Source organism: Zootoca vivipara, chromosome 16 (assembly GCF_965207765.1).
Source record: "Zootoca vivipara chromosome 16, rZooViv2.hap1.1, whole genome shotgun sequence".
NCBI lineage: Eukaryota > Metazoa > Chordata > Lepidosauria > Squamata > Lacertidae > Zootoca > Zootoca vivipara.
This window is the reverse complement of record NC_142599.1, coordinates 27,570,881-27,598,642: the sequence shown is the minus strand read 5'-3', so window position 1 is coordinate 27,598,642 and position 27,762 is coordinate 27,570,881. Positions and strand designations below refer to the sequence as shown.

Sequence of the window (27,762 nt, the reverse complement as noted above, 5' to 3'; positions counted from 1 at the left end):
TCGCCAGTAAGAAAGGAGAGGCTCTTCCTTGCTTCAAGAGAGACAGTGAGCAGGAAGGAGCTCTGCCCAGCCTGATCAGGGGAGTTCTGTCCCGTTTCGGCTGTGGCCTGAGATCTTGTGGCAACCGTGTGTCCTGTCCGTCCGTCCCCGCCCACTGCCCAGCATCCCCCCCCCGGCTCCATTTTAACAGTGTGCTCCCCTTCCTACTGTGCTTGGCCCAAGCAGGGCAAATGGCCGGCGCCCACACCCGCCTGGAGTTCCACAACATCGAGACAGGCATCATGACCGAGCGGCGCTTCATCTCGGTGGTGCCCTCCAACTTCATCGGCCACCTCAGCAGCCTGGTCTTCAACGGGATGCCCTACATGGACCTCTGCAAGAACGGGGACATCAGCTACTGTGAGCTGAACGCCCGCTTCGGCCTCCGCAGCATCATCGCCGACCCCGTCACGTTCAAGAGCAAAGCCAGCTACCTGGCGCTGGCCATGCTGCAGGCCTATGCCTCGATGCACCTCTTCTTCCAGTTCAAGACCACGGCCACCGATGGGCTCATCCTCTTCAACAGCGGCAACGGGAACGACTTCATCGTGGTGGAGCTTGTCAAGGGGTGAGGGGTCCACAAGGAGGCGCTGGGGGGGGCACCATCCACATCCTGCCAGACCTAGCCAGAATGACCTCCCGTATGCACACCTCTAAGCCCCGCCTCCTGGTCCAGGTGCCCCACCCACACCCCAGCGACATGAGCAAGATCTATGTACACCATCCCTACAAATCCCACCTGTCAGCCAGAGTGCTGCCCCCTCCCGCCTGCTGCCTCAGGCAGCAAAGCCAAGATGCCTGCATAAACGCCCTTCCCCGCCTCGCTGATGGATGACTTACGTTTCTAGCCCATGACTTACATTTCTAGCCCACTTTTCCTCCGAGCAGCTCCAGGTTGCGTACAGGGTTCCCCCTCTCCCCGCTTTATCCCCACAACAACCTGCGAGGTGGCTAGGCTGAGAGAGGCAGTGACTGGCCCAAAGTCACCACCCAGTGATCTTCATGCCCGAGCGGGGGATTTGAACCCTAGTCCTGGTCCGACACTCTTTACCGTCACAGCACGCTAGTTGCTTTCATCCTCTCCAGGCCCTGGATGGACCCTCATATTTGGGGTCTCCTGGGACTGGCAAAGTTCCAGTTACAAGCCACTCTGAATATTTGGGGGGAAGGGACAGATGCTTTGTGTGCAGAAGGTCCCGGATTCAGTCCCTGCTGCCTGCAGTTAGAAGGACCAGGTAGGAGGTGAGACTCTGGAGAGCCCCTCCCAGCCAGCATAGAGAAAAGAGGCTGCCACTTCTTCATTATTTTGCAGTCTACCTACAATCATGTCTGCTGCTCATTTGCCAGAGGGGGGGGGGCGGCAGGGGATGAAGGGGGAGCTGTGCCACTTAAGCTGGGAACAGCTCAATACACACACACACCGAAAATCTTGAAAAACAAACCCCCTCCTTGTTGTGTGGCTAGGGAGAGGCTCCTTTATTCAATCCCAGGCATTCAAGAAATGCAGGACCCATTGGTAGATGACCCCATGTGCTTGGTGGACTGTGCTTGACTCTGGGCTTGTCACGTGTGGCTGGTGCTGGGAAGGATCTTCTGCCTGCTTTGGGGGGGGGGTGAGGTCAGGCTGGACGAACCTTTTGATCCCCTGCCTTCCCCACCCCCACCCCGCTCTTTCCTGCAGGTACATCCACTACGTCTTTGACCTGGGCAACGGGCCCTCGCTCATGAAGGGGAACTCGGACAAGCCGGTGAACGACAACCAGTGGCACAACGTCATCGTGTCCCGCGACACAAACAACGTGCACACGCTCAAGATCGACTCTCGCACTGTCACACAGCACTCCAACGGTGCCCGTAACCTGGACCTCAAGGGTGAGCTTACCGGGCCGGCCTGGCTCGCAATACCATCTCCTGGCACTAGAGGGCAGCCTCCTTGCAGTTTATGGGAATGCGCTGATGCGTTTGGAGTGGAGGTCCAGTCCCCTGTGCCCTGTCAAAATGGACACATGCTTCGCAGCTCCTTTATGTGGCGCTACTGTGCTACCAAGTTGCGTGGGGGACAGTTTTAATCTGCCCACATTTATAGCACCCTGTTAGTGTTGTTTTAGGCAAATACCCTGTTTTGTTGGTCTGATTTTATGTGGGTGGGGGGTGGGTGGCTGCTCAGGAATGAAACAAAACAGCAGCAGTGAGGCCCCAAGCCAAGAGCATCTGGCCCCCAGGACAGTCAAGCAGGCACACCCTTCCCCTTCCTTGGCCTGTGGCTGTCTCTCATCTTTCGTTAGACTTGGTGGGCTTGTTTAGCATTGTGGCAGTGACATCTTTTTATGCTCAAGAGTTGATTTGATGGTTCTTAAGTTCTTAAGATGCGGGTTGCACTGTGGTCTAAACCACAGAGCCTTGGGGTAGCTGATCAGAAGGTCGGCGGTTCAAATCCCCGCGGCGGGGTGAGCTCCCATTGTTCGGTCCCAGCTCCTGCCAACCTAGCAGTTCGAAAGCACGTCAAAGTGCAAGTAGATGAATAGGTACCGCTCCAGTGGGAAGGTAAACGGTGTTTCTGTGCACTGCTCTGGTTCGCCTGAAGTGGCTTAGTCATGCTGGCCACATGACCCGGAAGCTGTCTGCGGACAAATGCCCGGCTCCCTTGGCCTATAGAGCGAGGTGAGCGCTGCAACCCCAGAGTCATCCACGACTGGACCTAACAGTCAGGGGTACCTTTACCTTTACCTTTTAAGTTGACGGGATCTGACCAGCTTCCCTTTTCTCCAACCACAACCATGGTCATACCTCCCTCCCCACCACCACCAAAACACACACAGCCATGCAGGCCTTTGGGCATTTGCTGTGGGGCGGGGGGGGGGGTGAACTGGGAGGTGCAGCCTGGGGTGTCAGGGCCCCTCATGTGTTCGTTCCACCTTTCAGGGGAGCTGTACATTGGAGGCCTGAGCAAAAACATGTTCAACAACCTGCCCAAGCTAGTGGCCTCGCGGGACGGCTTCCAGGGCTGCCTGGCCTCCGTGGACCTCAATGGCCGACTCCCAGACCTCATCGCCGACGCCCTGCACCGGATCGGGCACGTTGAGAGGGGCTGTGATGGTAAGGGGGGGGTGCAGGGTGGGCCAGGTCTGATTTGGAGCAGGGAACAGGTTAAGCACATACTCCCCTCCTCTGCTGCTTCTCTCTTCCAAATCCCTTTCCCTCACACCTGGCCCAGCTTTTCTTTCTTTCCTTAAAAAAAAAATGTGTTCATTTCCTGTAACACAAGAGGCTGTTTCCTCTGGAATTTGCATTCTTCCATTAACTTTGTCATCCAGGCAGTGGCTCTGCCAAGCAATGGCCCTCCCTTCTTGTCCTCCCAAATTTCCAAGGCTTGAGTAGCAATTTTTCTGACATTGAATGTAATTCCAGCCCTGGCCAGCCCCGTGTAGACTGACGACAAGGCAGGGGATAGCATCTGGGAGGCAGCGAAGCCTTATTTGCATCCCTAGTGGGCTGCTCTTGTGAGGCCTTGCTCTGTGGTCCCTGGCCTCCACTCCCACCCACCCTCAAGCTGGGGTTTTGCATTTAAAACACAACAACCCTTGTTTCATTTTTGCAGTAAAGCAAGAATGCACAAATGCAGTATTTTCTCCTTTCTAAATATGTTTAGCTGGAACATCCTTGTGTTGCTAAGAGCTTTGAAGAGAATTACATCCACCTTGAACTGGCCTTTGGTGCACCAGAGCTGAGAGGTGGCGGCTGACATTCCCCAGAGTCCTCCTGGATCAGACAAAAGGGAGCCCATGCAGTCCCCCTTTACGTTTCTCCCAGTGGCAAGCCAGAGAGAAGTCCACGAGCAGGACATGAGCAGGACAGCAGCAGAACTCTCCACACTCAGGATGCCAGCTAGCACTCTAGGGCAGAGAGCTTGTCCACCAGAAGTCCTCTTGTGTTCTTAGAAGCTAAAACATAGCGATCATGGCTAGTAGCCACGGATAGCCTCATCCTCCATGAAACTGTCTAATCCTCTTTTGGTGTCTATCTTGCAGGAGTTCCATAGTTTAGCTCTGAGCTGCATGAGGAAGGACTTTCTTCTGTCTGTCCTGACTCTTCCGACATTCAGCTTCATTGCACGTCCCCAGGTTCTAGTGCAGGCATAGGCAAACTCGGCCCTCCGGATGTTTTGAGACTACAGTTCCCATCATCCCTGACCACTGGTCCTGTTAGCTAGGGATGATGGGAGTTGTGGTCCCAAAACATCTGGAAGGTCGAGTTTGCCTATGCATGTTCTAGTGCAGGCATCCCCAAACTTCAGCCCTCCAGATGTTTTGGACTACAATTCCCATCTTCCCCGACCACTGGTCCTGTTAGCTAGGGATCATGGGAGGTGTAGCCCAAAACATCTGGAGGGCTACAGTTTGGGGATGCCTGTTCTAGTGTTAGGCAAGAGGGAGGGAAACTTTTCTCAAGCCACTTTTCCCATGTCATGCGTAATAATAAACTCCCTCCCATCTTCACAACCCCTCATTCACCTCTCTCCTAAACTAAAATGTCCCAGACAGTGTAACCTTTCCCCATTTGTCTTCAGGCCCCTCCAGACATCCTTTCCCCTTGTTCATTCAGGATGATTTGTGCTTTTGATGGTCCTGGGGCAGTTTTTTTGGGGGGGGGCAGAGAGGCTGCTTTGTTTCTGACAAGTGCATGTCCCAGAAAGTCCTGCTGAAATCCTGTAACTTCTTACACCACCCAGGTTCTGATTTGTTTTTGGTCCGGCTTTTGTTGCACTGCGGTGCAAAAGGGGCCCTTCCGTACGGCAATCATGTAGCAGCAGAACATGGAGGAAGGAATGTGGACAGGAGCCTTGCCTTGGCAGCTGCACCAGTGGACTCCTGTTCGCTAGTGGCTGCTGCTGTGGCCAGGATGCTGAGTGGAGCCCCTGGATGTGCACCTATTACACCTGTGCTGACGAAGCCAATCAGCTACCAGACCAGCATTTAAGGCCTTGTTGTTAACAGCTGAAGCCCTCAGCAACTAGAAACTAGATTACCCGAAAGGCTTCCTGTCCCTGGACAGACCTGTTAGATCACTTAGATTGTCTGGAGAAGTCTGGAGAACTTCACAGGGTAGTGACCTTTCCTGCCATTCCCCCTGCATGTGGCATGATGCCATGATGCTCTCTGCCCTTCCACTGGCTTCGGGAGACTTATAAAGACATATCTTTACCTCCTGGCTTTTCCTGACCCACAAGTAGGGTTGCCAGACTCAATAGAGGACAGGACTTCTGTGCCTTTAATTGCCCTGCTCTCTTTTGAGTCTGGAAACCTTAAAGAGAAACCAGCAGACCTTTTGCTTGGAAATTAAACAAAGGGTCTGGTGGTTTCTCTTTAAGGTTTCCAGACTCAAAAGAGAGCAGGGCAATTAAAGGCACAGAAGTCCTGTCCTCTGTGGAGTCTGGCAACCCTACCCACAAGGCTGGAGCCCTCTTGCATTGGTTTGAATCCCATGGAGTTCTGCCTTATTGCCTTCTATAAGCTCTCACATGTTTCTATTCTGCTGCTTTCCTTGGTTTTTAATGGTATTGGTTTTCTTTTTGTTTTAACAAAATAAAATTGTTTGCCATATAGATCTTTTAAAAATACTAAGCTGTTTATAAATGCCTCTTAAGTTAATGAATAGGCAAGCCCTAGTAAAGTGGGAAAGTGTGTGGAAGGCCCAGTATAAATCCACTTCTAATGCAGAATATATCCCCACCCCACAAAAAAACCCCACCCGCTCTGAAGGAACCCCCAGTCAGCCATGGGGCTGCAGAATTGTGCCTCAGCTGCTGCCTGAGCCATCTTCAAGGGCAGCCCCACACGGAGAGGAGGCCAGCAGCCCACGTAACAACCGTGAGCCAATCAAGGAAGATTTGCAGCTGATTGGACAAGCTGTGATTAGGTGGCGATGATGCTTTCTGGGGCCTGCCACGTGATAGCCAGAGTCAGACAAGGCAAGGGAGGACTAGGGAACCTCAGAAAGCCCTGAAGTCTCCCCCTCTTGCTTTCTCTCTCTTTGGCCCCGCCCACTAGGTCCCAGCACCACCTGCACGGAGGACTCCTGCGCCAACCAGGGCGTCTGCCTTCAGCAATGGGACGGCTACACCTGCGATTGCACCATGACCTCATATGGTGGCCCCGTGTGCAATGACCGTGAGTAGCGGGGGGGGGGAGATGGGAGTGGGAGGGAGGGGGTAGGCAAAGGGTGGAGTTTATTAGCCCCAAGGGGGGAACACACTCTGGACACTGAGCAAGGCAATAAACTAGTAGCGCCGCTTGGGCTGTGGCTGGCATTTTGCAGACTGGAGCCCTCCTCCCCCCTTTGGGGAGTGGGCCCAGTGCTGCCCACCTTCCCTCCCTCTGGCAGCCTGCTTCCTCAAGGCGTTTTGCTGTGTGGGATAGGGAACAGAGGGCAGTCAAGTCCCCAGGGGAGCAACGGTGTGTGTGTGTGTGTGTTTGTGTGTCTATTGGCGGTCTTCTCACCCGGGCACCCAGGAAGCTTCTCAAGGTCCACGGTACCCATGGCTAGATGAGACCGAACAAAACGAAGGAATAAAAGCAACCATGCGGTTGGCGAAACCACATGAGGTTCACTATTAGGAGCGACACAGTCAGGTTATTATTAAAAGGCTGTTGCATTGTGCGTTCTACAAATGCATATCAGTGGAAAACGAGTCATCTCTTTGTCTCCAGAGTTAAAGTTCGCACTTTATAGGTAATCTGAAGGGGGGGGGCAGGAAGGAGAAAAATCTCATGGTACACGGTAGAGAACAACCCTCTCTGCACACGCGAACCCTCACACACACCCCTGCGGAAAAGTGGGAAGGAGTTGGAACAACCTTCACTGCCCCATTGCAGAGGGAGACAGTACCTCTTGCCGCAGCAGAGGGCAGCACTAGGGCACTTGCCCTCACTTATGGGGCAGGGGAGCTGTCAGAAGGGGAATTAGGGGTCCAAGGGTCTTCCCTGCTGCAAGAACCTTCCAAACGGCATAGGGGACTATGAGGGAAAGGGGGGGTTCAGCATTGAGAACTGTGTGAAGATGGCAATGCCTACACCCCACTTAATGAAGCCCCCTCTGCCCCACTGAACAGATGGCAGCCAGAAGGTGAACTCTGTACCACTACGACTGAATTGCAGAAGCCACATACACACACCCTGACACCCCGGCACTTTTCATTGCTGAGCTTCTCAAACAATTGTGGCTGGTCTTGTATTGGGTTGGGTGGGACGTCTCATCCACGTGAGAATTTGCACCAATATCTGTAGGTGAGATTGATCTGTTTTGCCGCCGCCTGTCCCAGGTTTGCCTTTGGCTCATGAGGGTGGAGCCTGGAACCAGATGCTCCAGAAAGGCAGCATCTCAGAGTGGGATAAGTAGGGGAAATGGGAGGGTGTCCCAAGTTATCATATCTGCCAGGAGCAAGGAACATATTGCACAAAAGTTCATGGGGGAGTAAGGTTTGAGCTTGGAATCCAAAGGTGGGAAGAAAAGGGGTCTGGGTGGGCAGGGCAAAGTAAGGGCCCTCACAGGTTGAGGGGGAACAGGTCACCTGGTGGGGGTGTAGCATCTCTTCTCTCCCTTCCCCCCTTATCAGAGTAGCCCCTCTGCAAACCCTGCGGCCACTTGGCAGTCACCATGCACTATAATTAATCTCACTTTGTTACATTATCTCTGTATGTGATGCACGACAGATTTTCATTTTTGAAAAATTCGCTATTAAAAATGTGCTGATAGTCTAGGGCAGACCATCCTACCCCCCCCTCAAGCCCCCATCCTGTTCTGTGGAAGGCAGAGCAGCCAAAGGGCTGAGAGGAGAGGAGAATGAGAGGTTTCAACCTGGGGCAGGGGAGTGTCTGTACTCAAGAGAGCTGCTGAGCAGTGGGAGGGGGTTTGTCTCTGTGCCTGGGGTGGGGGGTGGGGTGGGGCTTTTTCTAGTGGGTACCTAGCAAGTAGGCCTTGGGGAGTAACTGCCCTGTTGACTGGATGGGCTGGGGTCCGTTCCAGTTCTACGCTGGGGGTTTTCCTCCTCCTTGTGGTACTTGCAGTGGAGGGTATTTAACTTGGCTGGTATCTCTGCAGCAGTGCAGGCCTTAAGGGAGTCTCTCTGAGGGGTGGCTGGGAAGGAAGGGCACTGAGAGAGCCATATTTCTCCTGCATAGTTTTTACCTTGACAGTTCCCTTGCTCAGTTTTTAACGAACAATCTCCTCCGTGCCATGCCATGGAAGTGAAAGATGGGGAAAGAGGGTTGCGTGTGGGTTTATGGGAACCTCTCCTGGCCCTTCTGAGAGCTTCCCGGAGGGAGAGGCCAGGGGCTGCTGCCTCAAGAACTCTTGGTGAATTCAACAGAGCCAGAGCACATCAGGCCAAGGCTTAATATGGAACCTGTTTTCTATGCTAGGTGCATCTCTCCAGGAAACAGAAGGTCTTGTATGTGCAGAGTGCCTTTCCTTTGCTGCTGCTGCTAAGCGCTGTGCTGAAGCCTGGTGCCCCAGACATTTTGGTCTATTTCTCTGTAGTGACTGGGGCTGATGGGAGTTGTCATCCAAAACATCTGGAAGGCACCAGGTTGAGGAAGGCTGCAGTAAAACATGAACATCATAAGTCCCAATTGCTAAAGTCACACACAAATCAGAGATTTTTTAAAAGTCTAGAACTAGCAAGAGTAGCATTGCAAACAACATAAAAAAAATCAGCAGCCAGCCTCTTCTCACCTGCCAAGACTAGGCTGAGCACCCCAAGGTCATACCATTGCCGAGGGCCTTCTGGTGGTTCCCTCGCTGCGAGAAGCCAAGTTACAGGGAACCAGGCAGAGGGCCTTCACGGTAGTGACACCTGCCCTGTGGAATGCCCTCCCACCAGATGTCAAAGAGAAAAACAACTACCAGACTTTTAGAGGACATCTGAAGGCAGCCCTGTTTAGGGAAGCATTTAATGTTTAATAAATTATTGTATTTTAATACTTCTGTTGGAAGCCGCCCAGAGTGGCTGGGGAAACCCAGCCAGATGGGCGGGGTATGAATAATAAATTATTGTTATTATTATTATTACTACCACCATTGCGCACCCGGAGTCTGGCACCCAGCTCCCCACGCCACCTACCAGCCTAGCATACATTATTACTGGTGCCAAAGAGGATGTGATTCCTGGTAGATTTGGGGAGCATCCTGTGGTCCTTGTTAAATGCATTCAAGCCACCTGGCAAACAACCTCACCTTGGCCTCCCGCAAAACTTCCCAGGCTGGAGCTGGGCTGCAATTTGTCAGAAGACGCATTTTAGTTAAATGCTCTGAGAATTTCCCTTGGCAAGCCTCTGGCTCTCCTCCGTGCCTGAAAGAAAAGGGTCATTTAGTCAAATATTCACCAGGATATTTCCCACCTTATTTGTTGGCCCAGTGGTTGGGATTTTGCATCTCCCATGATGCCCTGTAATGACACTTGGTCCTAGGCATCGTGGGGGGTGCAAAATGGCTTCTGGATTCACAAAACAAAAGTTGTGCTGTTGCCGCTGCTAATTGCCAACCCCTCCCAAGTAACGGTTAGGAGAAATTCACCACCACAATAACTTTGAGAACAAGCTGCAAAATCCCCCTGCCACCGCCTCCATCATATTTCTGTGCCAGAAAATAGGGTGGAGAATTTATGCATCTTCTTTCCAAGGAGCTCAAGGTGTCATACATTAGAAACTGAGAACCAGTCACAGGCCCAAAGGTCACCCAGTGAGCTTCATGGCTGTGTGGGGAGTTGAATCTACCCAGTCTTGGTCCAATCACTCTAAACACCATGCCACACATTTCCCTACCAGGCCCCAGGTAAGAGGTCTTCCCACCTTGGCATTTGTGACAGAGCCCTCAACTTCTCTACCCACAAAAGCTGCACACACACCAAAACATTTACTTGGCATTCTGTGGCCAGAGAACATGCTCAGTCCTCACTGGAGAGTTTTGGGTTCCCTTGAGACTTGTGATACACAAACGCATGCAAGGAACAGCACCACAGCCTGAACATTGGAAATGGAAGGAAATTTTTGCTGCTTTTGGTTAGATTCTGCAGATACAAGGTGGGAATAGTTATCTATCTTATCTATCCACATCTGAAATTTACATCTTGCACCATTAGTATAGGTTGTCTTTTCCCAGGGTGGCTAACACAGCAGTAAGAAGCAAAAGCACAATATAAAATTATAATACAGTAGTGCTTTTAAAAGTATACAGTACATCAAATCAAAGCAGCAAATTGAAAGATGTAATGGCTAGTTTAAAGAGGCGGTAAAGTCAAACTCATACTGTATTAGCGGTTCTTTAAGAAGACTGGGAAAGTAGAAATGCCTTGGCCTGGTGCCTAAATGTTAAAGTAAGGAGGGCTCCAGGTGGGCCTTCTAAGGGGAAGGCATTCCAAAAGGCAAGGAGCCACCACAGGAAAGGCTCCGTCTTCTCTGCTGCAGTTCAGAAGGGAGGAACAGGCCAGAGACAGGACTCAGGTGATACTGATGTTGCTCAGAGTCCAGAGCCCCCCCCCCCAGCCCACTGAGTCTTCTTATCTTGGGGTCAGCCTTTCTCTGTTCATTCCCCCACCTCTGAAGCTCCTACCTGCGCTGCCTGCTCAGTTTTCCAAAATGGTCAGAGGCAGGAAAGGGGCGGGATGAGCTCTGCTCTGTCACTGCTCACGGGCAGAGGCTCTGCATTTCCCACACCCAATTCAGCAACCAGACGTTCAACAGGCACACACACCCAGTTGTGATGTCCCTCCATGCTAGCCAACACTTTACCTTTTGAATGTCTTCCTGCTGAAGCACAGAGCATCTGCCAAGAGAAAGGCACTACATGCTCCCCTCTGGCGGGCTGAGGGTGGGTGTTCTACTCCATGTGCACCTCCCCAGAGGAGGCTGCATTTCAGTTTTAGGGACCCTGCCTGAGCCCCAGAAGAGGTCTCATTGCAAACATGGACTGGGATAAATCAGGAGATAGTGGGTGTGGAGGACACTCTCTCCAAATCCCAGGAAGCAAGGTTGGGTTTTTTCCCTTGGGTGTGTGTTTCTGTTCCCCCCTCCCCGCTGAGCCCTCCTTCCCCCCACCCACCACCTCTGCGCCCTGCAGTTGATGAAACCACTTGCATATTGGGGCTGACAGCCCAATCCATTTTAATGAGGCAAGGGGCTGGCTAACGAGGTCCAAGGAGTCTCTAACAAGGCTCTATTAAGCTAGTCCCCTGGAGCGTGCCAGAGAGGAAGGGGACAAGGGTCATTCTCCTCTTCTCCCCACCCCCCACCCCAGCGCCAAACATACTGTTGCCCTGTATTTAAAGAAGTTGCTGTGATGGGTTCAGGGCCCTGTGACTGGAGAGTTGAGTGTCCAGAATACTTTTTCCTGGTTACAACACCAGGGGGTCATCTGAAGTGCCTCTGAGCACGTGCAGGGTGACAATGCTGTACTGATGAGCCAGAGAGCCAGGAAGCTGCATTGACCCTGCCCATCTCTGGCATACACACACCCCTCTGGTCAAAGGCCTTGTCCCAGTTTCAGGACATCATTCTATCCATGAAAAAGGCACTTGAGGAGCGCTGGGGGTGGGGAGCCCAGAGAGCCACATCTGCCCCCCGGAACTGAACCAGGATGCAAATACAGGAATGGTTGCTGTATTTGAAACGGAAAGATGAATACATCTCATCACAATGGGACAGACAACGACCAGGTGAGCTGTGTGCCTGCCCAGCCCACTGTACAGGTGGTGCTCACCATTGATAGGCATTCAAGCTCCCACCCACCCCCATTTCATAAGGTTTTTTCTCTTTAAACCAGACTTGGGCCGAACGAGGACTGCCCTTCCTAAAGCAGGGCACCTGGGCACCCTGATATCAGAAGAGCCATTCCTTTCCACACCTGGCACCGGTGTCCAGCAACACCCCCCCCCCCGCTTCTTTCCTCTTTCTGCTTCTGTCTGTTTGCTAAGCTCCTGGCTGTCGCAACATGAAGGCCAGTCTTATTATAAATCAGAAGGGAGGCCATAAATAGCCAGGGCTGGTAGATTTACACAACGAGCTGAGAAATACGGCCCAACGCGGCAAGAAACCCTGTTCACAGGTTAAGGGAGGCTATTTGCAGCTTGCAGCAGAAACCTCTTCTCCTCCTCCTTTCTTGGCTGACTATGAATTGGTCATCATCGTCCCAGCTTCCTTCCCTTCTCCAACTGCACCCCAGAGGTGGCTCATGTCTCCAACCTGGGCTTCTCCGACTAGGCTTCAGACTGCGAAAAGCAGGATTTAACTGGAGGCAGCGGTGCCCAGTGTCTGCAACCTGTTTTCTGGCCTAGAACAGGACAAGGGTGTACCTCTGGCCATGTGCAGAATGCAATCACCCCTCAAAAAACATGCCAATGGCTGCAGGCGGCCCTGGCCGGCCTCTCTGAGATTAACAGACTCACAGGCAGCCCCTCTCTGTCTCTCCTTCCTCTCCCCTCCCCTCAAAACCTGAGCCCAGTCTAGATGCCTCATTTGGTTCAAAGAACATCCCCGTCTCCTCCAGTCCCTGAACTGCTTCCCCAGCCCCTTGTGCCTGGCCATCTGTGAAAGCCCAGCGAAAAAGCTGGATTCTGTCCAAGCAAAGTTGGGCAAGTTTGTTCTAAATAGGAACATGGCGGTCAGTTGGGGAGCGGCTCCTGTTACTTGACCTGAGCGCAGCACCCAGCTTTGGCCAGTCCTCAGGGGGCAGCAGTGGCTGTGGTTTCCCTACACTCTCTCACACAGGCATGCCTACCCTCATCATCAAATGATTGACGTGATGGGCTTGGGGGAAGGCAGTGCAATTTGCATTCCCTGTAGGACCCTGGATTTGGGAGAGGGGCCGCCGACCTCTCTATCAACCCCTTATGCTCTCAGTGTTTCTCTAGGGCAGGCATCCCCAAACTTTGGCCCTCCAGATGTTTTGGACTACAATTCCCATCTTCCCCAACCACTGGTCCTGTTAGCTAGGGATCATGGGAGTTGTAGGCCAGACATCTGGAGGGCCGCAGTTTGGGGATGCCTGCTCTAGGGGTTTTTGGGTTTGGTAGGGGCTATGTGAGGAGAAAAATTGTCTTGGAGGACCAGACCATCGCCCCCCCCCCCAGACTGGGAGTTGGCCACCCTTGTGGTAAATATTAAAGTGCATGGTAATTAGTTTTGTTCTATTGCCACGTATTACACCTCTAGCCCACTTTTCCTCCTAGGAGCTCAAGCCAGCATACAGGGCTCTCTCTTTCCCTATTGCATACTCACAATGACCCTGTGAGGTAGGGTAAGCAGAAAGACAAGGAATGGCTTAGTGGGGACCTGAGACATTTCATCCTCTCCATGGTCCTGCGAGGTAGGTAAGATGCAGAGAGAATGACTGGCCCAAGACCCGCCAGCACGCTTTGTGGTTGGCGATTTCAGGATGAGCTTCTCCACTTGCCAGGGTGGCCAAGCGCCCTGCTTTACAGACGGCAGCCCTCTGTTTGAAGGACTGTCCAGTCCAAGTCTGGTTGAAAGACAACCCTGAGAAGGGAGGCGGGGCCTTGAAATTGCCTGTGAGCACCAGGGTAGCAGCAGACTGAGCAGATGGGGCACCAAGGCCTCTCCTCCCACACCCCTGTGATGCAAGCTAAATATTTCTGCTGAAGATGCATCTCCCTTCTTTGGGGACAGTGTGCAGATGGCTACCTTAGTGCAAATGTGACTTCCTTTCTCACTCTCAGCCCACTCCCAGTCATAGAATGGTAGAATTGTAGAGTTGGAAGGGACCCTGAGGATCATCTAGCCCAGGCACCCCCAAACTGCGGCCCTCCAGATGTTTTGGCCTACAACTCCCATGATCCCTAGCTAAGAGGACCAGTGGTTAGGGATGATGGGAATTGTAGTCTAAAACATCTGGAGGGCCGAAGTTTAGGGATGCCTGATCTAGCCCAAATCCCTGCAACACTTGTCACATATATGTTATGTTCCTTGGAACTGTTCTTCCAAAGGGATTTTTACAAGAGCTGGTCTTTGACCGTAATAAAGTATTATATTCCCTGCAACAAAGGAGCATGCAGCGGTCCCACGTGGGGATCGAACCTGCAACCTTAGCGTTATCAGCACCACGCTCTAACCAAGGAGGGATTCAACACTTGGCTGAGGCGCATGAGAGAATGTGTTCTCCAAAGCCCTGTTTAAAAAGGTTGATAGGAAACGGAAGAATGTGTGTGTGCGTGTTTGGTCTTGTGAGGTTGTGTGTCCAGGCCAATTAGGACATGGGGGGGGCTTCTTCCTCCCATTAGTCAGATTGTTAATGGTCTTCTGATTAGAGAGGCCAGGCAGGGTTCTGGCCCTCAGTAAAAGGGGGCACCCGAAGTGCACAACTTCAGCATCGGTGATGCGCCTGCCTTGTGCTTCAGAGCCATTAGCTGAGGCCGGAGCAGGAGCAGGTCCCTGCAGGGCGTCTGATTGGGTAGAGACTGCTGTGAGCAGGGCGGCTGCAGCACGCAGGGGGCGGCTCCCATCTCAAGGGTGCATGATGGCCTCCCTCCTTTCCAAAGAGGCCTGGTGTCTCTCTCTCTCTCTCTGTGTGTGTGTGTGTGTGTGTGTGTGTGCGCGCGCACACACACACACACACACCCTTTCTACCTAAACATGCACTGCACATACCCTCCTCTTTGTTTACCATCAACCTTTCCAGCCTGCCCTTGGCATTTGAAAACGGGGCTCTTGTCTCTGGCTCCTTTCTCATGAATCTATGGTGCTCTTGTGTGAAAAGCAAAGGGTGGCTTTTGCAGAAACCCATTCCCTTTTGAACAGAAACATTGCACTGGAGACTTCCAGTGTCCTTGTCAGTCTGGAGGAATGACGTGTGTGTGTGTGTGTGTGTGTGTGTGTGTGTGTGTGTGTGTGTGTGTGTGTAGGTAGCAGCCAGCCTAGCAGGGCTGGGGCAAAGGCAGGATCAAAGGCAAGTAACCTCAGGCTTCTTTGGGGTGCTTCTCCCCCCTCCAGAACGTGCCTCTCAGCCCACTAGGCTCACCTTCCCCACCCCGCCCCCATGCAGCGCTGGGTGTGACTCACTTCCAGGGGCAACCTTCTGACACCCCTTCAGCCTGAATAATCAAGGCAGGTTGGAAGGCTCCCTTTATAGCAATCACAGCCCACTTAATGAACCAGGCTTTTCTCTGATTCAGGGAGAGGTGGGTGCCACACAACCTGTACGAACGATGTCTTTGTGGTTTGTTTCTAAAGGGAGGAAGCCCCATAGATGAACCCTTTTTATCTCATACAGGCACTTGGTACATGCTCAGAGGAACTCTCCTTTCCAGGGCTGAGCCTCAGTGTTACACAACCGAGTTTTAATTTTATGGGGGTGGGAACTACATTGAGGCCCTAAAGCCCTCTCAGTCTGGCTCTCAGGACTCCTCCAAGCTGGACACCCTGCTCTGCCCCATCCTCTAGTGCTTTTGCCTGCCTGCCTGGTGTCCTTGAACTGTGATAATGCAGCTTGCTTCCCTGGGTGGAGGAAAGACAGAGTGTGTGTGTGTGTGTGTGTGTGTGAAGAAACTTGATTTTTGCATGGCTGGAATGGACATAGCAAAGAGTCCCTTGCTCCACCCACTTTTGCCTCTGGTTCCACTTCACCATGTGCCCCCCCCCCGGCCCGGAAGGTTGCCCATGAGAGAATGTGGCCCTCAGATTGAAAAAATGTGTGGCTTGCGAGATGGAAAGTTCTCTAAATTTGGGTCACATGGAGCTTGTTCTGCAAAGGGGCCTGGGGTTGGGTGTGTGTGCGTGTGCGTGTGCGTGCGTGCGTGTGTGCCTCTGCTTATGTGGGTGGGAGGAGGGGGGCTGAGACTGTGGGTGGGAATCAGGCAGGACAGAGTAGTTGATTTGCAACCCCTGGTGGTAAAATTAAAGGAGAGATGACATGGCTTTTAAAAGCTGCAAATTAAAGTGTCTTGAGGCTGTTATTAAGGCCTCTGCCTGGCCTGGCAGATTCCAGCAGAAAAAGCGAGCAGGGGGTGGGGTCTGAAAGCAAGCAAGGAAGCAGAGAGAATTTGGGGAGGGGGGGTTAAGGGGAAAAACATTTTGCAGGCAATATTAAAATCTGACATAAAATTAAAATTACGTTGGCATAATGAAATTGTGTACAGGAGCTGGGAGACAGAAAACAAAGCGAAATAGTAAAGGTGTCACCCTTAATTACGCTCACCTTCCCTGCATTCCTCTGTGTGCTGCATCGAGGATGCGGGTCCAAGGGGAAGTCCAGCTCTGCCCTCCCCTTCACCCTCACTGCACAAGCCAGAGAAGCACCACCCAGTCATCTATAATGAGACATTCTCAAAATAAGCCGTCTTGAAGGCTGGGCGGCCAAGATGAGGACGCTGCCCCCAGTTTGATCGCGTGAGCGGAAACACAAAGATTTTGTGGGTGTGGGTGCCATGGCAAAAGAAGGGTGACATTCCTTGAACCCAGCACCCAGTGGTGACAGATGCTTATTTGGGAAAAGGCAGGGAGCCCAAACAGGTGGTGGGGCCAGAGCCAATGAAAGGTGGAGCCAACTCCTTCTAGCTGCCCCACTTTGAGCATGGAGGAGGAAGGCAGTGCCACCCCCCTGAAGTGGCTTGTCCAACCTCCTACAATGCAGGGATCTTTTTGTCCAATGTGGGGCTCAAACCCACAACCCTGAGATTAAGAGTCTCATGCTCTACCAGGCAGGCTGTGGTTAGTGGGAGTGGGACAGTACCCCATCCGCCCAAATGGATCAACGCCTACTGCAGGCGCCATCTAGTCTTTCTGCTGGGGAGACATGTGGTGGGTGGGAGTCTGTGGAGGTCACGGGGCAAACATTTCAACAGAACATAAGAATCCCTGTGTTGGGTCAAGCCACAGATCCATCTGCCCCAGCCCTCCCTTACTGACAGGCGGTAGTCAAATGGGACCCATCTTGCTTGTGGTTTACGTTGCAAGCAAGCCGGCTCAATCCTTGGGCCTCGCTCTCCAGGGTTTCAGACAGGAAACCTTCTCCAGCACTTCTAGGAGATGCTGCCGGGGATTGTGGGTGGCATGATGGCTTCTGCAAACGAAGCAGCTGCTGTGCCAGCAAGGAACATCCCTTCTCCTTCTTGGGGAGCCATTCTCTGGGAACTTCCCCAATGGACTTTTTTTAAACCATTTGAGTTAGTAGTCCAAACCCGCTTCAAGTCCCCAAGTCAAGTGCCACATGAAATATTTCTTTATTTCTCCCCTAAACTGACCACCAAACCTGCTTAGCCAATTAACGCTATAGTGTTTGGAGAAAAAGAAAATATGCTGCCCATACTCCAGAAAACCTCTTGCGTCATTCCTCTCCCATTCAGTTGTGCTCAGTTACCTTAGGGGTGGTGCTCTTAGGGCATTTTGGACTCTGGACTTAGTGATCTTACCTGGGAAGGTGGTTTTTTAAAGGCGATGATGACTTTATTGCTTCACTTATTTCAAAAATGTGCCAAGCCAGCCTTGCTTCATTTGGGGCCCCCTTCTGCTTGTTCTCTTGAGGGAGCCTTGGGCACCTCCTGCCCCAAACACCTACTGTGACGGTCCCACTGAGTTGCCCTAGGTTTTGGATCCTCTCCTGCTCTGTGATGCCCTCTTTGAGGCAAGGTAACAAAACAAAACAAAAATCCCAGAAGGCTTTAGTCTAAGGCACACGGTTGCAGTATAAGATAGTGTTTACGGCTGTTTTTTGCCACTGTTTTAACCAATATTTCCTCACTGTTGGATCCTCCTGGTGTTTATGTTTGCCGCTTATCCTGTACTTTCTAGGCAATTGTCTGAGCCATTTTGCCTTTGCCCCAATGTTCTTTCACCCGCGGAACTGGTTGCAAGAGGGAAAATGTAGGCCACAAGCCTTGACATCCGGGAGAGTCTAAGGAGGGGGCTCATCCACACTTCCATTCACCCCACTGCTTTCCCCCAGCAAAACCCACTTTTTAGGACTGAATTGGAACAAACAGCAATCTGCAGAAAACCAGATTGCCATTTGTTACGATTCAGCATTAAACCGCTGGTGTTTCTGGGGGAAAGCAGTGGGGCAAACGGAAGTGTGAAGGAGCCCCCCCTTTCACTCTCCTGGATGTCAAAGCCTCTGGCCTACATTTTCCCTCCTGCAACAAGTTCTGTGGGTGAAAGAGCGTTGATTCTAGTTCTCAGGACAGATAGCAGTTTGTATGTACACTTGTGGGGGGGGGGAACGTGACTCATGTGTCTTCTTTACATTTTCACTGTGCTCACCTTCTGCACGACAGGCCCACTGCTCCTGTTTTACAGGTGGGGAACTGAGGTTCGAAGGTGACACAGCAAGCCCAGATCCATGCTCAATACTCGGCTCATGGAGCCACGCAGCTGGTGTGTGTGTCCGCCCCCTGCCTCCTCTTGCCCCAGCAGAACGCAGGGCTCAAGATGGGCACCAGAGGGGGCTGTGATAACATCTGGCATGAAGCAGCTGGTACCCGCTGAATGGCTTTGGCTGCTCGCTTTATATGCTGGCCACATGCAGGGTGAAAGGAAGAGGGGAGGGGGCTTTGCAGATTTTGTGGTGGTGTGGGGGGGAGCAGCTTTACCCCCTACCAGCTCCTTCAGACAACGGCAGATCCCAGTAGTTATGACCCCTTGTGTACCCCCTTGTGTGTCCCTCCCCCCCATCTCCACTGGACCCTTCAGATGTCCCTCCTCCCTCTACAGCGGCCTGCTCTCAGCTCTGCCTGGCACTCTGCACAGTCTCTGGGTGAGGTGTTGCTCTCACCCTCCTTCTGTGTGGCACAGGAGTCCGGCTGGTGGAGTGAGTCTCCCTGCGGAGGTGCTGGTGTGAAAGTCGCTTTGCAGGCCCCCGCTGACAAAAATGTGGGTGCTGCCTTTGGAGGCGGTGGCAGTAGCCAGTCCACATGGCGCCTGGACACGGTTTGCAATCTTGGTGCATCCAGAGCCAAGACATGGGAGGAAGGGTCACCACCACCCCGGGTGGTGGAGGCGGCAGCAGCAGCAGCAGTATTGTTCTCCCCGCTTTCAATTCTGCATGAGCAAGCAAATCCCCAAAACTAACTGACTAGTCCTCATTGGGGGCCAACCCATGATGCTTGTCTGCCGGAGTGGCACACGGGCCAATGGCCGATTTGCACAATGCGGTTGGGGCGCAAAGAAAAAAAAGAGCACCTGCCCAGGTGCGGAGTGACATGGTGAGAACCAGCCTCCGTGCAGGTTTCCCTGGAGACAGAATTCTGGCAGCTGGGCAACCCCAGTCTTGGCAGGGCCCCACAGCCAGCCCCAGACTCTGGGCAAGAGCAGCGTGGTGCCCACACTTGGATGCTCACACACGCACACACGCCCCATCACCGCTGCCATCTGCCTGCCAGCTCCGTCTCTCTATTATCTTCCCATGCCAGGCCAGAGAAATGTCAGGCGCAGGAATGGGACACGGAAAGGGGGGCACTGGGGTGGGAGATTAGGAACCCATTAGGGGATATTAGAATTTCATTAAGCACTGGGTTTTCTTGGCTGATATGGGCGTCTAGGGGAGGGGGGGCACTGGCTTGAGGGCTCCTCATCCTGGTTTGTATTCTAATGAAATGTCACTTCATGTAGCTGCTTCTCCGCCCCCCCTCCCCAATAAACGGATGCAGCCACGTCCATAGAAAGCTTTCACAAGCCTAATAAACTGGAAAGATTTGTCTGAGTGGCAAAGGAGTCGGAGAAAGGCAGCTTTGCCATAGCCGGGGAAGGGCATTCCTGACATCATCGCCACCTCCTGCCCTCCTGGGTACGTTGGCCCCCACTCCCCTCTCAAAGCTGGGGGGCAGGCAGGGCTTAATCTATGGAATGAAGTTTCTAGGGCACAAGTCATGCCCCATGACCTGGAGAGAAGATAACCCAGATTTGAGAGGCAGTTCCCCCCACCTTAGTGGCAGCAAAGGAAAGGCAATCTGCATATGCTCAAGAAAACTCTGTCATCTGTCGATAATTTGCATGCACTGGACGTTAAGCTTGACACTAAAAAACCAAAAACTTAGGTTCTAAACATGAACAAAGTAAACCCCCTCCTCTTCCCCTGTAGTTATATTTCAGTGGTGAGGGGTGAAGAACTCTGCACATGCTCCAGAGCACAGTCAGTACTTCATATCTTGAGCACAGCACTAATAGGGAGGCAACCCAGATGTCCTGCCTGCTAGCCAAGGCTCCTCTTCCATCTCTTACTGGCAGAACAGTGCAGTGGGGTTGGCGGGCTGACAGCTGACACCCACCTCCTGGCCCTGGTTCCATTGCCAGGGTGGCGCCTGTCCTTTCCATTCCCACCACCCCTGTTCCAGAGCTTCCCCCCTGCTATCTCAGGCAGGGCCCACTGCCTTCGGGGACTCTCTTGCCTGAGCACTTTCATCTTCCCTGTGAGAATTTTGTATGTTGCTTCTCTCTTCCTCTCTCTTCTTTCCGTTCTTTCTTCAAAGGATCTGGGACTTTTCATTCGCAGCAAAAGTGAGATGTCAAGAGAGTCTCTTCTGAAAGGGCTCCTTGGATTCTGCTGTGGGCCTGCTTTCCCCTTTCCAGACTTGATGGTGGGGTGCAAGTTGGAGGTTCCCCACCCTCACCTTGTTAATTGCACTGGGCCATAGGTTGTTTCAGACCTGCTGGGTTGGCCTGCCCTCCACCCCTTCCTCAGTGCTGTGGGGACGGTCGTCTGTGTAGAGGCACACTTCACATGCTCAGAATGCCTGATATATTATTTATTCTTGATCCAGGGCCAAGTCCTAGCATTCTACTGAATCTTTGGTAGTTCAACCTGAGCCTGGAGGTGGGGGTGAGTGTTGAATCATAGTAAGGGGCCTGACGTCTTTGTCTGTTTTATCCAAAGGGCAGCCCCTGGCATCTAAACCTTCTCCATCTCTGCAGAAGGGCTCTAGCTGTGGGTCAGGCCAGTGGGGTGGGGGCAGGAGGCCTGAGTGCCCCAGTTAGTGGGTCTGTGGAGAGGCTGGATGGGGTTGGGGGCAGGTGGGTTCTCATCCGGGGCTGTTAACTGTTAGAAGCCACCACAGCCGTGCCACGCATCAGATGTTAGTGGCTAATCGCTTGCTGATCTCCATATGGTGAGAAGCTTTGCTTGCTGATCTCTGCTGTTCAACTGTTCGAGGAACAGGCGAGGCTGAGTGTTTTGGTCGTTTCACACACACACACACACACACACACACACACACACACCCCACTGCCCCCCTGCTAGTTGACAACTTTGTTCTTCTAATTTCAGCTCAGCATTAAAAAACAAACAAAAAACCCTTTCACCCCCTTCTGCTTTAGTTGCCTTCCTCATCCTCTTCCACAACAGCACAGCAGAGGTTTTGAGACGTAGCCTCTTCTCCCAGCTCAGCCATTTCCCCAAAAGAACTCTGCCCAAACACTTCCCATCACCTTTTTCAACTCCCGCCGCAACTTCTTCCACCTTGTCCTCATATACTGCTGAACACATTTCAGAGAGATCTAGATCAACTATGGGAGAAGGCAGATGTCTGAATTTATCTTTTTCTTTTCTTTGGCATGGAGGGGGTGGAGTAGAAGAGCCATAGCTTATGGGTGAAGCACCCAGGTTCAGTCTGCACTGGCATCTCCAGGTAGGACTGGGAATACCCCCTATCTGAAACCCTGGAGAGCTGCTGCCAGTCAGTGTAGTCAATACTGAGCTAGATGGACCATCGTTCTGAGACTCTGCATAAGGCAGCTTCTGACTCTCAATTGTTTAATGAAAACACCCCAGAAAAATCAGGCTGCTGAAACAAAACTGGGTGGTAGTGGTTAGGAATGGGTTTTTTTTGTGTTGAAGCATTGTGAACTCAGTTCTGGTGCTGAGAAGAAATGCTTAGTTGACCTGTGCCCAGCCCAAACATGTGGAATGTGTAAGTATTCCCATTCCCAAGACATTATTTCACACCTGGCTACTTTTGGTGGATCTGGTGGACCTGAAAGTGACCTGCCTCTGAGCTCTTTGAGCAGCCATGGGTAAAAACAGCCCCAGTCACAGGCAGGCAGTGCAGGGAGGAGGAGCTACTTTGTCAGGGAGTAGTAACTCACACTCCTGTGTTTTTGTGCTCATACATACAACAGCTCCTGCATTCACACAGGGCTATTAGAATAGAAGAATATTAGAAGAAGTGACCCGAGGTTGGTCCAGGCCAAAGGGGCCCATCATCCTGTTCTTGCAGTGGCCGACCAGATGCCCACTATGGGAAACCTACAAACACAAGCACATTCTCCCCTCCTGCAGTTTCCAGCAACTGGCATTCAGAAGCATTGCTGCCTCTGACCACAGGGGCAGAGTATATCCTCCATGGTCCATGGAGGCAGAACAGATTGCTAGGAGACCCCATTCCCCTCACAGGGCTACAATTCCCAGAATTCCCTGAGAAGAGGAATGCATTGTTCAACCACTCTGGAAGGGGAGCAGGGGTCTCCTAGCAATTCTCAGCACCCTTAACAATCTACATTTCCTAAAAACCTTTAAGGGAAGCCATGACTGTTTTAAAGTGGTATTATACCTCTTTAAGTGTAGTTTGAGGACAGGGACCCTAACCTTTCAAAGGTGCAGAGTATTTTGATGGTTTTGCAACCACACCAAAAGACAGGCATCCCCAAACTTCGGCCCTCCAGATGTTTTGGACTACAATTCCCATCTTCCCCAACCACTGGTCCTGTTAGCTAGGGATCATGGGAGTTGTAGGCCAAAACATCTGGAGGGCTGCAGTTTGGGGGTGCCTGCCAAAAGAGAACAAGTGTTCATACCCAGTTTTGCAGGCAGTAGAACTGAAGCCAGGAGACAGTGAGTGACTTGTTCATGAAGGGTAGCTGAGCCTCATCAAGGGCAGTTGCAACATATTCCTAAGCTGGTAGAGATCCACCCCCACATACACAAAGAGAGATTGGGGGGAGCGAGGAGGAAAAATGAGGAAAGCAACCTAAACAGTTCAAATGAGAGATGGGCAAGAAGCGCTCAGGGATTTGCATGAAGGGGTTGGAGGTCAGCTCATATGGGTCCTCCTTCACATGCCCAGGAGCACAACCTTTCCACACTGATCAGTAACCTGGAATATAATAAGCTGCCTCTAACTAGCTCAAACTCTTCGTTCATCTGTGCAGCAGGAGAGGCATCCAATGGCTCGGGGGTCATTTGTATGAGTGCTTAGGAGGGAAAGGAGGGAGTGGCGAAAGAAAAGGGAACAAACTGCCCACCACTGGCCTGTGGTCCCCAACAAAATGTGGCAGGAATAAAAAAAGGTTTCGTGCCGCAGTCCAGACCAGCATTGCCTGCTCTGGCTGACATCTGCTCTCCAGGCAGAGTCTCAGGCAGAGAAAGGTATTTTCTATCATCTGTTTGGGTTTTTTAAAAATAATAATAATAATATTGGTGCAGGTACCAGGGATTGAACCTGAAACCTGACTACAATACCTGTGCTCAGAACTATGGCACACACACCCTCCCCAGGAGATCCACCCATGGGCCAGGGCTCGCAAAAGGTGATGTGTTAGACCCACCCACACACACACCTGCCCAGAGATCTTTGGCAGAAAAGAGGCCTGTGCCAAAATTAGTCCTCTTTGCCATTGCCGCCTGAGCTTTGGCTGCTGCTAGGAGGTGGTTTTCTCCTTTTAGCTGGTTTCCACTTTAGCTCCTTCCTCGCCCCCACACAGACACCCACCCAGTCTGTCATTCCATCCGTCTCCCACCCGCTTGTATTTATAGCTCACAAACAGGTTGCAATCCAGGCTCTGGTGCTGCATCTTCCAAACATTCCATGGTACTGGGAGGGTGAGTGTGTGCTTGGGAGAGAGGAAGGCATCAGGGAGAGATGCCCCCACCCCAACCCCCGCCTTCCCCCTTCCAAATCCTGATTCATTCCCCAAACTGCCAAGAACCAAGGGATCCTGACTTGGGCTCTTAGTTCTCAGAAGGAAGAAATGACGGAGGTGCTCAAGCTGAAAGGCTTTTGCTGCCAGGTCTGAAAAGCTTGACCTCTGATCCCCAAGTTCTGGAAAGCAAGCTCTGGCTAGCAGCGATGAGAGGTTTTGCATGCGCTCAGAGACATACAGGATTTGCTCAGCATCCTGGCGTGTAGGGCAGGAAGGGAAATGGTGCTTTATGGCCACGACCCTCATACGGAGACCCCCTCTCCCTTTGGCTCCCTTCCCTGCACACTTGTGCCAATGACATCATACTGTATGAGCTCATGGAGGGAGATTTACAGCCCCAAGGGAAAGTGAGCTCAGAGGCAGATCAATTAGGGAGAATGTCCATCCCAGAACTGCCAGGCATCCCTTTCTCCACCCCCCCTTCCACTTCTGGATTTTGCTGAATGCTAGGCTAGGCTGTGAAAAGAGACCAGGGTTACTCCTGGGAAGGCCCCACAGGTGGCTGTGAGCAGGGGAAATAGCTGCCCCTACCTGCCAGTCCCTGGGAAATCCAAGACCCATCTGAAGTTCAGGTTCTTTGCAGGAGAGCAAGCAAACCAGGAGGCGAAAAAGCATCTTTTGTGCAGACCTGTTTGGGTTGGTACAATGGCCAGTCACGGCAATGGCTTCGCTCCCAGGACCTGGGCAGATCCACCAAGCTGTGACTGCTGCTCCAGGCGGCTTTCCCAAGCCTCTCCCCCTGTCTACAGAAGCAAACAGAGGCAAGAGCACGCCAGTAATTTTTCAGATTCAGTCCTACTGCATTCACTATCCTCAGAGGGTGGCCCTTTGAGGTGGGGCAGAGGTGTCTCGGCACATACAGGCTGCCAATTGCAACTTCCAGCCTCCCCACACCCAGTTGTGCCAGCCATGGATTGTGGGGTGAATGCTCTGTATTCATGCAAGGCCGGGCAGGTGCGCATGAGAGACATCACAGCAAAACAAGCACTGCCCCTTCTGAGCTCAGAGGTGCAACGGTTTTGCAGTTTAGTGGTGGCTCAAAGTGGCTTCAGGTACATCATTTCTGGTGCAAAAATCAAATCAGTGCCAGAACAGAATGATGTTGATGGTGCTGTGTGACAGGCCTTCCCTACAGAGGCCTTGTTAGATATTCAAAAGATTCAATGCATTGAGCCCATAGGCTAAAATTTGCTTATGCTAATTTATATGTATAGATGCAAATGTAGAATGTAAAGGTCACAGTAGGCACACCAACTCATTCCCCATCCAAGTAACCACAGATGAATTCTTCAGTTACTTTGCACCCCTCCCGGATCACTCCAAAATCAGTTCCTCTTTTATTTGTTTACTCCCCCCTTCCTGTTAATTTCCAGAGAGATTCTGCTCCAGATCCATTCATCTCTCTTTCAGTTACCCCAGTCATGACCCCAACCCCAAATCATGTCTAAAGGAAGTAATAGAATTATAGAGTTGGAAGGGACCCCAAGGATAATCTAGTACAACCCCCTTCATTGCAGGAATCTCAACTAAAGCATCCTTAACAGATGGACATCCAACCTCTGCTTTAAAACTTCCAGTGAAGGAGAGTCCACCACCTCCTACTGTTGAAGAGCAGAAAGTTCATCCCGATGTTAAGTCAGAATCTCCTTTCTTGTAACTTGAAGCCATTGGATCAAGCCCACCCTCCAGAGCAGGAGAAAAGAAACTTGCTCCCTTTTCCATATGACAGTCCTTTAGATATTTGAAGATGGCTGTCATATCTCCTCTCAGTCTCCTTTTTCCCAGGCCAAACATACCAAGCTCCCTCAACTGTTCCTCATAAGGCTTGCTTTCCAGACCCTTGATCATCTTGGCCCTCCTCTGCACACATTCCAACTTGTCAAAATCCTTCTTAAATGGTTGCACCCAGAACTGGACACAGTATTCCAGGTATGGTCTGACCAAGGCAGAATAGAATGGTTCTATTACTTACCTTATTGGTACTAGTACTTCCTCTTAAATTTATTTCCCCATATTTATCCTCCCCCAGTTCCCAAAAGTTCATTGACCAGAAACAGTTGAGGCAATTAGAAGAAGTTCTAGGGTGCCCAGTCCTAGAAATTACACCTCTTTCTTCCCTTTTCTTGTTCCCTGACCCTGCTCTTTCCCTGCTCCATCTTTTTCATCCCAACCCTATATTTCCAACCCTAGACTTTCTATCCTCTGCATGCCAGGAGTTGCTGGAACTTTCTCCCTAATGTGGGCAGGGCTGAATATGAACTAAGGGCATAGCCCAATTTGTGTGTAAGGCTGAAATGTGCTTTAAAAATGCCTCTGGGCATTTGCAAAGTGTCTTTTCTTCATCACAAAGTGACCCCACAGGTTCAGAAGCAGGGAAAGGCAATTTTCCAGGCAGGCAGGCAGGCAGGGTTGAAGTTAAGAACAGCAGTTTAGGTGGGTGGGAGCTGGGATTCTTCCCTGACCTCATCCGAGATGTGTATTCCGACCCTATATAGCACAAGGGTTCTGCTAGCAACAATTGTTGTTAGTCATTTATTGCTTACCAACCCTTTACCACCAGATCACATACCAGGGTACAGCAGTTTAAAACAGTAAAGTTGAGTAAGTACCAAAATACCATATTTCTCCATGTATAAGACGCCCCCATGTATGCCCCCTACTTTTAGAAAATCGGCATATGCACTATCTGTGTATAAGATGCCCCCAGATTTTTAACCTTATTTTAAATTTAAAAACCTAGTATTGTACACGGAAAAGTACGGTATATCCATTTCAAGGGCCTGGGTTAAGAGGTTTATCTTCAGTCCACAACAAAAACTACACAATGAACGAATTTCACAACCCGGGGCCCAGAGAATGCCCTTGCACAGGCTGCCACCCAGCAAACTTCAGAGGGTGGTGGAGTTCTCAAGAAACGCCCTTTGCTGATCTTACACTTGAGAGGGTCTGTAAGGAAGGAGCCTGGGCTCTCAATGCCTGTTGCTCAGAATTCCAGGGTCAGTGCTGCTCAGGCACTCAGGACCTGCTTAGAAGGCTGACTTAGAAGGGTCAGAAGGGAGCTTGAGCATCAGCTAGCCCAACCCTCTGCAATGCCGGAATATGGAGCTGTCCATTAAAGGGATCAAACCTGCAACCTTGGCATTAGCAGCACCATGGTCTAGCCAACTTATCCAGCTTGCTGGCTTCCAGTAATGGGCACTTGGCTGAGTCCGACTACTGTGAGAACAAGATGCTGAAGTTTGCCAGGGTCTTAGCAACTATCATCAGTCTGTCCGTCCCCCGCCCCCCCCCCCCGAGTGCTGGAAGAAAAACCAGCTTAATAAGGACTGCTAGGTCACCTTACCTGACCACACTTGGCAGGTCAGAGGTAGTGAAAGCCAGGTGTGGAGTGTGTAGACAGAATAAACCACCCATAGGGATGCAAGATTTGCTCTGGTTGGCAAGGATTACTGTCAGTCAGCTCACCCCTGCCCAGCCCTTTCTTTAGGGTGCAACCCTGCTGGAATCAGGCGGAGTGCCCTTTCCCAAACGCAAGAGTTACATGAGCATGTGCAGAGTGGCTTCTTCCTCCCCACGCCTGAGACCAAGGAGGCAGGGCTTCTCCACCAGGCCACCAGCTTCCATGCAGGTTTTGGTCAGGAGGGGAATTCATTCTTCTGCGCCTAGGACCAATTATCCCGCCTCCTGCTCCCTTCCGCGTCTCCCAAGCTTCCCCTCCGGCTGGCTTGGAAACGGGGACTGTTCCCGGACACATTTGGCAGCCGTGCACGGGAGTTTCAAAGCCGGCGATGGCCTGGCGGGGCGTGGGGGCTCT

At 51.8% G+C, this 27,762-nt stretch overlaps 1 protein-coding gene across 1 annotated transcript in view; it reads left to right on the top strand.

Annotated features, from left to right (window-relative positions):
* The window catches only part of NRXN2 (neurexin 2), a 308,880-nt gene that overhangs the window by 154,281 nt on the left and 126,837 nt on the right, over positions 1–27,762 (top strand). The window contains exons 11-14 of the mRNA XM_088659270.1: positions 223–607; positions 1,721–1,911; positions 2,962–3,135; positions 6,087–6,206. Of these exons, the coding sequence (XP_088515396.1) occupies positions 223–607; positions 1,721–1,911; positions 2,962–3,135; positions 6,087–6,206 (870 nt within the window). The remainder of the gene's footprint in view (positions 1–222; positions 608–1,720; positions 1,912–2,961; positions 3,136–6,086; positions 6,207–27,762) is intronic.